A 14,313-nucleotide genomic window follows, 5' to 3' on the forward strand; every position below is an offset into this window, starting at 1 on the left:
CCAGGCGTCCTGGTCTGGCCATCAGCCTAACGTCATGCCCGCAGGATCGTCGCAAGCGTGCCGTTCGGAGGTCCATGGCATCCTTGATGTCAACATGGTCGGCTAGGCTCTGCAGAGATTAGCGAGCGTTGTCAAGATGCGCTACATGCCGCTAGACATCAAGATACAGCCCACGACCTGTCACTCGAAGTGTAAATATCCCAGAATCAGCTGAATCTGGAGAAGGCTCGCTTCGTAGGTTTAATTGTGCTTGAATAAAGGCTGTTGACGCCCCCCCAATGTCACTTTCGGTTTCGACACGTAGGAAAGTTGGCCCTCGGGCAAACGCCATGTCGGCGCACTTCCCCAAGCGTACCGTCCGAAGCATTATGCAACCCACGGTCGAGTATCGCGACACCAGGCTGGAGACGGCTTAGCCACAGATCCAAGCAGCACTAGAGATCGTTGCTGTCAGGTACGCGAGCTGTAACGCAAGCCGAGTGGTTCTTGGAAAAGGCCGACACGCGCGATCTCGATGACTGGCTGATGTCATCGACCTGTTAGCGCCGATCAGGTGAAAGATCGAGCACGTTGAGACACTGCACGGACTTCGCAGACCACCAGTTGTTCGGCATCGAGATGACTCCTTGTTAGCCGAAACGGCTGAGCGCGACGAACCGTTGCATTGGTGCTATTGTTGGGTGATATCGGATGGGATGACCAGCGAATCAACGCTTCCAAGGCTGATAGGGGGACGGGAGGGAGAATCAGGGCCTGTTGGAGGCCCAATGTCATGGCGCTGAATGGCGATGCATGTCTGGTGTTAGACTATCGCGACTTATGCACATGGTCGAGAATAATCGGACATGCCGTCCTAACGAACGAGCGGACGGGCTTGGCCAACGGCGAGTTCTGCCATGTGTTCGCACCCGGGAGTTTAGCGCTGGGGTACGCGACGAAGAGCGGATAAGAGTATTGATTTTTCTATTTGGCCAAGAACTTCTGGAACGCTTCCTGCTCGATAACGACACTTCCTACCGACCTCAGCTTCTTCCTGCCCTCCTTCTGCTTCTCGAGGAGCTTGCGCCGTCTGCTGAGATCACTAGCATGGAGCTTGGCAAGGACATCCTTGCGGTACGGCTTGATGGTAGCTCGCGCCACGATTCTCCTGCCGGCTGCAGCCTGTATGATGACCTCAAACATTTGTCGCTCGACATGCTCCTTGAACTTTTCGACCCATATGCGGCCCACTCTATCGACTTGCGATGTGTGCAGCACTCGCGACACGGCATCGACTGGGGAGCCGTTGACAAGTAGGTTGAGCTTGATGATGGACGACCTGCGGAAGCCTGCGTCTTCGTAGTCAAGAGAGGCGTAACCTTTGGTGGAGCCTTTGAGTTTGCCGAAGAAGTCGTCTACAAGATGCGACAGGGGAATATCGTACTTCAGGATGACTTGGGTGGCAGTAAAGAAAGTAAGCTCTTTCTGCTCGCCACGATTGGCCTCGCAAAGCTTGATGACCTCACCAAGGTATTCATCCGGCATTGTGATGGTCGCAGACACGTACGGCTCATGGACTTCCTGCACTCTGAAGTGTGCTTGGTCTTGATCTGGGAACTCATTGGGGTTGGTGATGATGGACTCGGTGCCGTCTTTCCAGATGACTTTGAAGGGTACTGAGGGCGGTGTAATGATGATGTTGGCACCGTGTTCCTGACGCAAGCGGTCCTCGAAGACGGAGCAATGCAGTGTGCCCAAGAAGCCCAAGCGCCAGCCAGCCCCCAAAGCATCGGACGATTCCTTCTGCAATGTAACGCTGCGGTCGTTGAGGATAATCTGCTGGATGCTGTCTTCGAGATGCTCGTGGAGGTCCTGGTCTGTGGGGAAGGCGGAGACGAAGACCATGCTCTTCGGCTCTTCAAAGCCTGGATATGGCTCTACCAGCTTCTCAGATCCGATGGTGGTGTAGGTGTCGCCGACTTTGGCCTCTTGCGAGCGCTTCATGCCAGGGTTGAAGTAGATGTAGCCCACCTGCCCAGCCTTGAGCACCGTCTGCGGCGTCTGGTCGGGGTACATGATGCCGACCTCGCCCACTATGTACTTCAGCTTAGTTGCGAAGGAGCGTATAGTGTCCCCAGGCCGCACCTGCCCGTCGAATATGCGCACCAGCAGGATAACGCCCTTGTATACATCGTACCACGAATCGACGAGGAGCATGCGGAGAGGCTTCTTCAGATCGCCGACTGGGGCGGGTATCTTGTCGACGACGGTAGGAAGGAGGGCAGCGACGTTGAGGCCGGTCTTGGCTGAGACGAGTACGGCGTCTTTGGGGTCGAGCTCGAAGGTTTCGTGCATCTGCTCAAGCACCCGCGGCGAGTCGGCGTGGGGGAGGTCGACCTTATTCAGCACGGGGACCAGCGTAAGGCCTTGGGCGAAGGCGAGGTAGAAGTTGGCGACTGTCTGCGCCTGCACGCCCTGGCTGGCGTCCACGAGCAGCAGGGCCCCTCCACAGCTGGCATAACTCCGCGACACCTCGGCTCGGAAGTCGACGTGGCCGGGTGTGTCCACCAGATGCAGCAGGTAGTCCTGTCCCTCGTAGTTGTATATCATACTGCATGTCTGTGCCTTGACGGTGATGCCGCGCTCCCTCTCCACGTCGAGCTTGTCGAGGAACTGCTTCTGGCCGCCGGGCTGGATGGTGCCCGTGATCTCCAGCAGGCGGTCCGAGAGGGTCGACTTGCCATGGTCGACGTGGGCGACGATGCAGAAATTGCGGTAGCGGTCGATGGGAATGTCGGCGATGCGCTTCTCGAGCTCTGACTGGGGGCGGAAGGCCTGCGCATAGTTTCTGGCGAGGGGCGGCAGGCGCTCAAGCAGGCGAGAGGTACGCGGGAAGCCATTGCAGCGGGCCGAGGGCGTCCGCCAGCCGTGCAGAAGGCTGCTCGCAGTTCGCACGCATGATCGCATGAGTGGGCATGAGGTCGGATCCGTGTCTGGCTGCTCGTCGCTCGGGCGGTGGTGTCGTCGACTTTTTTGATCGATCTTATCTTATCGGCGGCAGGCGGTTCCTGCATCTGCACCCCGACCCACTACCAGACCTCCCATCCGACCCGTGGACATCTCCAGTACCCCGCAAGCATACTAGGCCTAACTCTGATCTTCGGAGACACTCGGTCGTCGATTGCGCCCTCTTTGAACAGCCTTGCTGCGCTGTCTCGTTGCTTCCTGTTCCGCCGGGTCACGCTGGTCGCAGTTACCCTATCAACAAACCCCGTAAACAACACACCGCCAACCTTCACGACGCGCTATCACCGCAATGTCTCAACCCAAGACCTCTTCCAAGTCCAAATCTTCAAAGGGCGAATCGAAGTCTTCAAAGAGCGATTCCTCCAAGGTGCACAAGCTTGCGCTCAAGGGCTCTTCGAAACTCGTTAATGAGTTTGTAAGTCGGCCAGGCCAAGCAACGCATCCCACGCTTACCCCGATTAGTTCGAGTATTCCGTGAACACCATCCTGTAAGCGTGATGAGCGCATTGTAGCCTATGACCTAGGTGACTTACTCTGCTCAGGTTCCAAAGAGGCGTGTACCCCGCCGAGGACTTCACCGCGTAAGCCTGTACTACACCTCGACCCCAACTAGCCATTAACAAGATGCAGCGTGAAGAAATATGGTCTGACTATGATGGGTACGTAGCCTGCTAGCGCTACCATCAGCTGCATCCTAACGTTTCTAGTGACGGCCGATGACCAGGTCAAGGCCTACATCAAGAAGATCATGGGCCAGCTGAAGGAGTGGATGTACGGGGGCAAGATCTCAAAGCTTGTTATCGTCATCACGAGCAAAGAAACTGGAGAGCATGTTGAACGCTGGCAATTCGACGTAGGTCACATAAACTATACCAAACCCTAGTATCTGACATCGTCTAGGTTCAAATCTACGGAAAGAGCGCCAAGGCGAAATCTTCCAAGAAGACGGCAGACCAAGAGAACTCCGTTCCAGAGTGAGCGAGAAAGGCCTGCCAGTTTGATCACATGCTGACAACTCTCAGTGCCAGCGAGGCATCAGAAGACAAGACCGAAGCTGAAATCCAGGCCGAGATCCAGTCTGTCTTTAGGCAGATCACCGCCTCCGTGACTTTCCTACCCATGCTGGACGGAAACTGTACCTTCAATGTTCTTGTCTATGCCGACGCGGACTCTGAAGTGCCTCTCGAGTGGGGTGACAGTGACGCCAAGGAGATCAAGAATGGGGAGAAGGTGCAGCTGCGCAGCTTCAGCACAAGCAACCATCGTGTCGACACTCTAGTGAGCTACAGGTGAGTGACTTCATGGACTGCTTGTGGAAGCGATATACTAATTCTCTAGACTTGCCGACTAAACTCCGCCGTGTTTGAGATCCTAAACTTCCCATTTTCCTTCCAAATTCTCATCTTGTCAACTTTTCGCCCAGGCGCATGGAGTACGTGGGTCGTACCATATTCCAGTATTCGATGACTAAACTTGCGGCATTTCCCAAAGTCTTCTACGCGACGGAGTTCACACATCAATGAAAATCATGCAACTGTCCTCCGTTTTCTCCAGCAGTAAACGTATCCGATAAGGGTCACGTGCCTGGGCCAAAGACCAGAGCTCTTCTGGCGCTGCTGGGCCCGTCGCAATCTTTGCAGCGGGGCGGTGATCTTGTGGTCGCCATGGCTTTACAGGCTCGTACACAATCTCTTTTCGTTCTCTTTCGGTCCATGCTTGTATCGGTGGTGCGACATCGTTGGCAATGCGAACGCAGCGACGCGGGTTCGTCACGCGTGGGTCCTCGCTAAAGAACTGTTGATCTTTCCAACCTCACTTTGTCTAATCGTCTAGGTCTGCGGTAATCTTGGTAATAAGATACGATTGTTGCGTAGCAATGACGGGCTTTACGGTTTTCTCGATGCGCGTGGCCTAAAGCGCGCAAAATAGGCCCGCTGTTGAGCTATAGGCGCCCCACCTCAGTGGCAACACAGAGGACGCCTGGTCTCCCAAGACCATATTTCATGTAAGAAGATGGGGATTTTCTTTTGGATGCGCGGACCTCTCGATCGCGTATCGTTACCAACAAGCCATGTTCAGCATCGCGTCATCTCACACGCACAGAAACGCTGTCGCGTCTTTCCTAAACGATCTACAAGGCAGCTCCGACATATTCACAGGGCTTAGGGGTATCTGGCACTTGTACACACTGCCGAGCCATTGGCTAGAAAATCCCCAAAGCTACAAACACTCTCAAGTTGGTACGGTCCCAATGTCACTGATAATAGCGCATCTTATCTCCATAAGTAACCTCGTTACATGTCCGAGTGTTGTATCTACTGGTTGTGGAGGCAAGAAAGAGCATTCGGTAGCGGTCATGTAACAGAGCACAGACGCGATTTCCACCACGACCCAACAAGACTACTTTTATCTGGGGTTCCGTGGCACCATGAAGCTCCAAGTCCACCTTATCCTGCATGGCTCTCCCAAGACAACTTCAATACAGGTTAGGCGCACCAGTACCAGTTGCCTATCGCCACACTACACGGTTTTCATACTGAACCCGTGCAGTTGTGGCTGCTGGTAGTCGCTTATAGCAGTGTGGGTACTTCTCCCACCGCACGTACACTGCTTAGAAGAATTGTGCACTTTTTGAATATCAGGCTGAGTATCTCTTCACCTCGCTGCCCGCTTGGTGTTACCCTCTTCTCAGTCGTTACCTACCATCCGTGTGCACCTTTATTCTTCGTCGTTCAGACGCACATCGCACAAACCTTCTACACCCTGGCTTCATATGAGAAGACGCAGAAATGAGGTTTCCCAGAATTTTCGGAAAAGGGGACGCTGTCTCTCGACCGCATAACGACACTCCTGGGAGCGAGGAACTACCACCCCAAAATCCTCTGGCGCCAACACCCCGAGCTGGCGACGAGTCACCGGCTAGCTTCACACCTATGCAGCTTGGCCCAGCTAGCTCTCATTCCGGCGGGGCTCCCAGCATCCACGGCAGCGACAGTACCGTACGCACAGATGCTCTTGTCGACGTCAAGGCTGAGCTCCTGGCCAACTGGCTCCACACCAAGCAGGAGGAGCGGGTATGGACCTTTGGATCAGCTGGCGAAGGTGTCTTCATGAAGAAGTCAAGGGGACGCTATTCCTGCGCCCCCGATGCGCTTCGTACCGACGGTACAGGTCTCATTGAAGCTGTTACCGAGTTGAACGTCCGAGTAAGTCTAACAACGCCAAACACCCGCACGGCATTGTCACTAATACTTTGCAGTGCGCTATGACCGTCAACACCAGGGCCATCCAGTACATTCTTGAGCGTACCAATACCCAGTATGTGCAAATCCAGAGCGGCCTTCGCTTGCAAATCGTTCCCGATTTTGAAGCTTTGCCACACTGTCAGAGGGGTCAGTCCGCTGCTTTCATCGCCTCACGAGGCATGCTGGTAGTGTGGCAGGATGACCCAAAGTTGACGCTCGAACGCGCTGAGTTCATCATCAATTGTATGATGAGGATGATGTGTGGAGCTGAATACGGCTATGATGCGCACGACTTGGAGTTGGAGAAGTCAGGGAAGAACCCCGCAAACGACATGGAAGATTACGACGACTCGCGCGATTCTAGAGAAGCCAATGGTGAGGAGGCCCGAGACATGAAGATGTGGCAAGCTGCCTACTGCGGAATGTCCATTCTTCTCCTGACGGTAGCGATCGGATCCGGGTACAGGCAGATCGCAATCGAAGAGTTCCAAGCCCCAAAGCACTGGCTTCGTCTGCTCTTCCTCATTTGCCTGCCCGCGCAAGTCTGGCTATCATTGGTAAGCCATTTTTCTGCACTCTATGATTTCGCTTCTGACTATACTAGTTCTTCTTCCAAGCTCTGGTTGGTAACTTTGCCCAAATCATTGGCCCCACCGATCAGATGAAAGAGAACAGCCGCTACTACTCCGGCAAAGCCCCCAGGCGCCTCCATTGTGATAGCTTTGGCGGGCCGCTTCCACATGTAACCATCCAGATGCCCGTTTACAAGGAGGGTTTACGCAGTGTCATTGAGCCCACCATTCGGTCGCTCAAGCAAGCCATTTCTACCTACGAGCTTCAGGGAGGAAGTGCCAACATCTTCGTCAACGACGACGGAAGTAAGTGCTGCCCCAGTGCATAATGTAAGCCCCGCTGACATTTCCTAGTGCAGGTTCTCGGAGCCGAGGAATCCAGGGAGCGCCAAGAATTTTACGACGAGCATGGCATTGGCTGGGTAGCGCGCCCAAGGCATGATCCCAAGGGCGAGCACGGACCGGATCCGTTTGTCTTTATCCGCCCCGGAAAGTTCAAGAAGGCATCCAACATGAACTACGCCCTAAGAATCAGTTGCAGGGTTGAAGAGGTCATGGCACAACAAGAACGTGGAGAGAACTGGAGCCAGTTGGATGAGACTGACCTCTACAGGGAAGTCTTGGAATCCGTCAGGGCTGAACACGAGGGCAGGGCTTGGGTTGATGGTAACATCCGCATTGGCGATCACATTCTCCTCGTCGATTCCGACACCCGTGTGCCTAAGGACTGCCTGCTCGAGGCCGTCAGCGAGATGGAGCAGGGGCAGGAAGTGGCCATCCTACAGTATTCTTCCGGGGTCATGAACGTCACCAACAGCTTCTTCGAAAACGGCATCACCTTCTTCACCAACATGATCTACACCATGATCCGATTTGCTGTCGCTGGTGGAGACGTCGCGCCTTTCGTCGGCCACAACGCTATCCTGAGATGGGAGGCACTTCAGAAGGTGGCTTACGAGGTCACAGAAGGAGACCAGACGTTCGACAAATTTTGGTCCGAGGAGACGGTGTCTGAGGATTTCGATATGAGTCTGCGGCTGCAGAGTGCTGGTTACATCATTCGATTGGCCTCATACCAGGGTGAAGGCTTCAAGGAGGGTGTATCGCTTACCGTATATGATGAGCTTGCCCGTTGGGAGAAGTATGCTTGCCCTTGTCAACGTCTTTCTCTCTTACGACTGCTAACTCACATTCTCTAGGTATGCATATGGCTGCAACGAGCTCATCTTCAACCCTTTGATCTACTGGTTCACCCGAGGTCCTTTCACCAAGCTCTTCCGCACTTTTATCTTGTAAGTAGATCTTCGAAGATCGTGTCGTCTTATTTGTCCGTCAACTAACTCGATGATATCAGTTCCAACATGCCTCTCGCATCTAAAGTCACCATCATGGCTTACATCGGTACCTACTACGCTCTCGGCTGCTCGTGGGCTCTCACCATGCTCAATTACTTCTTGATCGGTTTCTTCAACGGATGGCTAGACCATTATTACATCAACTCCTTCCGCGGTAAGCATTACGTTATTGTTCTTCTTGCGCATCACTAACACTCATCAGTCTACTTCGCCATCATCATCGTCTTCAGTGTCCTCGGTAACATCGCTCTCGCCGTCCTCCGCTACCGCATCGGCGAGGGTTCCTTTTTCGGCGGCCTCTGGACGAACATCAAATGGATCCCTCTCCTCAGCATCTTCCTCGGCGGCGTCTCTCTACATGTCTCGCAAGCTCTCCTCGCGCATTTCGTCAGCTGGCCTCTCGAGTGGGGTTCCACTTCCAAGGAAACCGAACAAGTCAGTTTCTTCGTCGCCATCAGCAGGGTGCTGAGGAAGTTCAAGTGGAGCTTCATGTTCTGCATTGGTATGACTGCGATTATGATTACAATGGCTTTTGGTCTGCAAGAGGACTGGAGGATCAAGGAGCTCATTGCCGTTTGGCCTATGGGCACCGTGGTTGTCTTCCACTTTTTGTTGCCAATTGTACTCAACCCCCAGTTGATGACTTTTACTTGGTAAGGGCCATTGGTTTTTGTCCACGTTCTGGGTTGAGGAGGAAGAATTGAAGGGAATAATAATCTGCCTATTGGTACTAATACTTGGGGTGTGTTGGACTTTTCCGTATATTAGAGTACGACGTGGTCATCACCCGAAACAATAAAACACTGAAATCAAACTTGCTGTGTTTCTGAATGCGTCGTCTTTCTTGAACAATGTCAAGGCCTTCCACTTCACCCACACCAAGTGACAAACTTCTCGACAACAAACTCGTCTAGCCCCCACTGCCCGTTCTGTCGCCCAAACCCACTTCCTTTGACGCCGCCTTGACTTCCAGTAGGCGATGTGTACACTGAAATGCTGTTGGCATGAACTTGACCATATTCCAGTTCCCGCGACATCTTCATGAAACGAGCCATATCGCGCGTCCAAACCGTAGCGTTGAGACCATATGCTGAGCGATTCGCCAACGCGACAGCTTCTTCATCTGAAGAAACGACGTAAAGCGAAGCGGAAGGGCCGAACGTCTCTTCGTCGAGGATACGAGATGAAGGCGAGGGATTGACAATAATCGTGGGTTTGAGCGCAACCCCACCCCCAGAAGAAGCAGCTTCAACACCACCAACAAGTATCTCGTCGCCCTTCTCATGTGCATCCCTTATAACATCCTCAGCATGTTTCTTAATACCCTCCGACACCGCGGACCCAGCCGGCCCCTCCACCCCTTTCATAGTCTCGACAAGCAACGTCTTGAACCTCTCCGCCACCCCCTCCATCACAATAATCCTCTCAGTACTAAAGCAAATCTGCCCATGGTTCAACACAGCACCCATCCCACACTGCTTCGCCGCCTCCTCCAAATCCGCATCTTCAAGCACAATCACCGGGCACTTCCCCCCTAGTTCCATCAGAACCGGTTTGAGATACTTTGCCGCGATCCCCATGATCTTCTTCCCCACCTCCGCGCTGCCGATAAATTCAATCTTGCGAATCGCATCATGCGCTATCAACGTCTCGGTCACCTCCGCCGCATCTTTCCGCCCACATTGCACCTGGTTCAACAGGCCATCTGGACATCCACTCTCAGCGAAAGCTTGCGTGATGAGTCCGTGGGTTTGGGGGCAGAGTTCACTCGCTTTGAAGACTACAGTGCAACCTACCGCTATCGCACTTGCTATTCCTCTCGTAGCGAGAACGAGTGCCGCGTTCCAGGGCGCGATGCATAAGACCGGTCCGATGGGTTCTTTAAACACGAAACCCTGTGTGCTGGGTTTCTCAGTCGGGGGAATAACGCCTGTCACGCTGCTTATCTGCGCGGCGATTTCGTTGAGGTACGAGATGGAGAGGTTTACGTTTGTACGCGCCCAGGCTTCTGTGCAGGAGGTTTCGGCGATTTGCGCGGCGATGAGCGTAGAGGCATTGTCAGCGTAGTGGGTGGCTACGCTTTGGAGGAGGTTGCGACGGGTTGTGTGGGAGGTGGAGCGCCAAGATTTGAAGGCAGAGAAAGAGGATGCGGCCGCTTGGGTTGCTTCGGTGCTGGAGGCAGAGGAGGCGTGGTGGATGGTTTTGGAGGTGCTGGCTTGGGTCACGGGAATGGTGGTTTGCGTGTGGATGGGCTTGTTGTCGATCCAGAGGGGGACTGTGGACGAGATGTTTGAGGTCATCGTGAATGAATCCCAATATTTCAAACTTTACTGCTCCTGGTTTCGTTCGAATTGGTTATACAGGAGATATATCGGAGTATGCGAGCGGGAATACATCTCACGGGCGTATTGGCATCATCAATCAGTGCAAGGCGAGCATGACGTCATCGCAAAGCCGAGTCGATCATTCTTCGGCAGATGTCACAGCACTGCGCAAGACACACATTGCTTCCATTCGAACGTCGCATGAGCCGCTTCAGCCAGGTGCGACACTCGAAATATATCGCGACGGCTGTTTCCTCGCGGTCATCCTCTGCTGTGGCCGTGGAAAGGCTGCACAGGTGGTGAAAGGAGCGGCAGCGGCAGCGGGTGGCAGGTAGGCTGACAGCCCTGGGCGCTTCGGAGATATGCACCTAGCTAAGCTCAAGCATCGTCTTCATTTCCTGCATCAACGCCCCTGGAATCGTCCATGGACTTCGGGGCCATGTGTACCTAGTCAAAGCTAGCCACGGCATCCCGAGGTCGTCACGCGACTTGGCTCGTCACGCGCACAGGCACTGTAGCGCGTAGATCCCCCGCATTCCGCTCCTTCCCGAGGTCCCCTCCCTTTGGCGTTCAAGAATGCGTTCAAATGCAGCGAGCGCTATCACTTTTCTGCAGTATCCACTCAATCCCCTGCAGCGTCGACATGGAAAGCACAAAGAGGTCTAGCGTCTGCATCTTTTGCTTCCGTAGATTTGCCAGAAGGTACGCTCCTCCCTCGACAGAGTGGACATAAAATCGCCGAGCCGCGGCAACCGATTCCTAACTTATGAACCCAGCGATGCATTGAAACGACACTGGAACTCGTGTGGTGTTCGAAGGGCTCGCAACCTTTCCATTCCGACGGTTAAGACCAAAGCAAGAGGACGCAAAATCCGTGCCTGCGACCAATGCCGTCAGTTGAAGAGAGCTTGTACTTCCTCACAACCATGCGCGCCATGTGCTTCACGAAATCAAGTCTGCAAGTATAGTCGACCGCAAGAGAGTAGACTTGATCAGGCAGACAACGCTAATTCCTTCATCGATGATATCGATGCTTTCAACACGGAGACTAACGGCACAGTGGAGTGCCATGTCGGTGACGACCTAGTAGCACCTCGCGGCGACATTGACAGCGAGTTCGATATGCACGTATATGAGTCAGTATTCCAGACTTTGGACGACGCCAACGACCATTCGGACTCCCCCATGGCCGACTTCGATCATGGGATAGGATCAACGCTACTATCTTCCCAGCTCAATCCTGATTCTCGCATTCAACTTAGCTCCTGGACTAGCCCTAGTTCACTGTTAATTGAACACGGAATCATGGCCCCATTTTGCCAACGCCCAACACAACTGAACATCAACGTGTTGATCCAGTTCCCCTTCCTCGACAATTTCACCAAGGCGACTGGATTTGTCGGATCATTTGGGTGTGGCACCAAGCAGCAGAGACTCTCAATCACATCAGACCCACTCAAGGCGAACCCGGGTGAGAATCTTTCAACTCTGAGAGAAGGAATATCGGATGCGGCGACGCACTGGATTGACATTACCCGAAATGCACTGGTGGAAAACAATGAGAACATAGCTGATGCAGTCGTGTTACTGCCCGTCACATACAAGATCGTCCATCAAATCCGAGAGACAGCGATAAATCAGCATCACCACGGTTCCGCTGATATCATCTGGTCACCTCTCGTGGAAGCTCTATGTTACGCATTCTTCAATCCGAAAAATCTACAAAGATTCCTGGCACTCTTCTGGTCTTGCTGGTATCCTAACTGGCCCACAATACATGCGCCGACTTTCAAAATGAAAGAGAAGTCACCAGAGTTGATTGCTGTAATGGTTCTTGTTGGTGCCTGCTTGTCGCCAGAAGAGCGCGATCATGCCTCAGCCCAGGTCTGGTTGGACTTGGTCGAAGACCTCGTTTTCAGTGATGATGCTTTCCATGATCACGACATTTCGAACGCATGGCGAGATACAACGACCACCCAACGTCGGAGCACACATTTGCAGGTTCTCCAGGCTGCTTACTGTGTCTGTCTGTATCAAACGTGGGAAGGAAGTAAGCAGAGTAAAAAACGCGTTCTGCAGCAACGATTCAATGACCTCGTTTGTGTCAGTATTTTCGATCAATGATCGACGACCTACTGATGATGATTCAGCTAGCACGAGACATAGGACTAGATCAAGCATCACTCAAGCGAGTCGATACATCCCATCCAGCTGATTTCGACTGGGAGGAGTATATTCTCCGGGAGTCACTCATTCGGTATGGGTTGACCTAGCACATGACATTCTAATGCTGACTGGATTTAATAGCATCTGTTCATATATCTGCAATATCGACGCAAGTTACGCCCTGTTCTTCCGCCATGTGCCCCGCATGGCTCTGTCCGAATTGGTTATCGAGATGTCGTCCCCAGAATCCTGTTTTCAAGCTTCTTCAAAAGAAGAGTGCTTCATCGAACTTAAGGTCTGGCGCAAAAGAGTGGGTGTCGATGCGACAAACCTCACCATCTTGTCCGCCGTCAACGCACTGTGTGATAATGCGATCATGGCAAAGCCAACTATCCATCGCGCCTTTGCTCACCTGAGCGTTCTCAACATGTTCACAATCATCCACGCACTGTATTTGCAGGTATACGGCCTTGAACACTGCGCAGTTACTGCGCTAGATCTGGTACGCATGGCGCCAATCACCAATGGATTGCGGAATTGGCAGCAATCATGGCCGTCGGAAACTAGAGATGCGGAGTTGGTGGATCTCTTGGGGAGGGAAAGTGATTCGTCGACAATGTGGCAGCGCATTGGGTTTATGAGATACGCACCTGAATACTGGCTGATCGCATACTCGACACTGAAGAAGATATACACGTGGAATGATAACCGAAGTAGGAGGATTGAGGAAACCGCTGGTAGTGTTGGCTATGGCGATATGATCGAGGCACGAAGGCTGATCACCGAGTTGAGGAGTGGAACCATTGTCTCGATTATGGATAGCGACACGTAGTCTGAATTCATCGACTTGGTGTTGCAAGCAACGGTATATATATGGGGATAAGTATGAGGTGCACGGCCCCCGCAGCCTGCTCGCGATTGGATGTAAATGATTGTGGGGCTCGGCGCGCCGAGGGTATGGATAGCGACACAATACAGCACGGTTAGCTAGAGGCTGATAGCGTACAAGTAGAGTGATCGAAACATGAACATTACTTTGGAAAGAGATTTTAACAGCACATGGGATTATTGAAAGTGTTTAAGGACCTATAGGACTCATGCGACCGTCTTCTCGAATCAAAATCCACCTTTGGTTGCTACCCTTGCATCTTGGATATAACCTCATCCACGTTGCGTACTTGCACTTTCGTATTCACACCACTCGTTTTGTGGAACCAATAATTATGTGTCTCCCAATCCTGCGCGCCATCGACGAGTGAGAGATGGTAAGTACGGAGAATTTGTGGTACGATTTTGTACATTTCACAAAGGGAGATCTTCTCAGGAGTATCAGTGGTGGCACTTGTGATTGGGGCCAGATACGTACATTCTTCCCCACACAAGTCCGGGCTCCTCCGCCAAATTGGAACATATGCCTATCCATAATCGTGGTGTCTGCACGGAGCCATCGCTCAGGAACGAAGTCATCCGCGTCGGGCCCAAAGATGTTTTGATCACGGTGTATCACGGCGGCGTTGATGCCTACCCTTGTTCCTGCAGGAAAGAAGTCCCCAGATATTTGGCAGCCACCAGCCGGAACATTGCGTGGCACTGTCAAAGCAACGCTTGGGTGAAGACGCATCGCTTCTTTGCAGCATGCGTCCAG

The 14,313-nt window shown here is 53.0% G+C and overlaps 6 protein-coding genes across 6 annotated transcripts; 4 read left to right on the forward strand and 2 right to left on the reverse strand.

The window, feature by feature from the left end:
• Positions 1–963: 963 nt before the first annotated feature.
• On the reverse strand, positions 964–2,946 carry GUF1 (Translation factor guf1 mitochondrial; the record flags this gene model as incomplete). The annotated part of the gene is made up of 1 exon (XM_051445952.1): positions 964–2,946. The coding sequence occupies one exon, from the start codon at positions 2,944–2,946 to the stop codon at positions 964–966; it is 1,983 nt and encodes a 660-aa protein (XP_051302719.1).
• A 349-nt stretch (positions 2,947–3,295) lies between these two features.
• Positions 3,296–4,357, forward strand: J4E86_005419 (uncharacterized protein; the record flags this gene model as incomplete). The annotated part of the gene is made up of 8 exons (XM_051445953.1): positions 3,296–3,421; positions 3,469–3,494; positions 3,549–3,587; positions 3,637–3,665; positions 3,714–3,859; positions 3,907–3,980; positions 4,029–4,295; positions 4,345–4,357. The coding sequence occupies 8 exons, from the start codon at positions 3,296–3,298 to the stop codon at positions 4,355–4,357; spliced, it is 720 nt and encodes a 239-aa protein (XP_051302720.1).
• Positions 4,358–5,939: 1,582 nt separating this feature from the next.
• Positions 5,940–8,119, forward strand: J4E86_005420 (uncharacterized protein; the record flags this gene model as incomplete). The annotated part of the gene is made up of 5 exons (XM_051445954.1): positions 5,940–6,212; positions 6,266–6,808; positions 6,856–7,129; positions 7,178–7,964; positions 8,023–8,119. The coding sequence occupies 5 exons, from the start codon at positions 5,940–5,942 to the stop codon at positions 8,117–8,119; spliced, it is 1,974 nt and encodes a 657-aa protein (XP_051302721.1).
• Positions 8,120–8,211: 92 nt separating this feature from the next.
• Positions 8,212–8,835, forward strand: J4E86_005421 (uncharacterized protein; the record flags this gene model as incomplete). The annotated part of the gene is made up of 2 exons (XM_051445955.1): positions 8,212–8,332; positions 8,381–8,835. The coding sequence occupies 2 exons, from the start codon at positions 8,212–8,214 to the stop codon at positions 8,833–8,835; spliced, it is 576 nt and encodes a 191-aa protein (XP_051302722.1).
• Positions 8,836–9,047: 212 nt separating this feature from the next.
• On the reverse strand, positions 9,048–10,478 carry J4E86_005422 (uncharacterized protein; the record flags this gene model as incomplete). Its single annotated transcript, XM_051445956.1, has 1 exon — positions 9,048–10,478. One exon carries the CDS (start codon positions 10,476–10,478, stop codon positions 9,048–9,050), a length of 1,431 nt encoding a protein of 476 aa, XP_051302723.1.
• A 2,144-nt stretch (positions 10,479–12,622) lies between these two features.
• On the forward strand, positions 12,623–13,500 carry J4E86_005423 (uncharacterized protein; the record flags this gene model as incomplete). Its single annotated transcript, XM_051445957.1, has 2 exons — positions 12,623–12,759; positions 12,843–13,500. The coding sequence occupies 2 exons, from the start codon at positions 12,623–12,625 to the stop codon at positions 13,498–13,500; spliced, it is 795 nt and encodes a 264-aa protein (XP_051302724.1).
• Between the last annotated feature and the right edge of the window lie 813 nt (positions 13,501–14,313).

The sequence above is a fragment of the Alternaria arbusti genome, assembly GCF_024043155.1.
Source record: "Alternaria arbusti strain BMP 1465 chromosome Unknown scaffold_6, whole genome shotgun sequence".
NCBI lineage: Eukaryota > Fungi > Ascomycota > Dothideomycetes > Pleosporales > Pleosporaceae > Alternaria > Alternaria arbusti.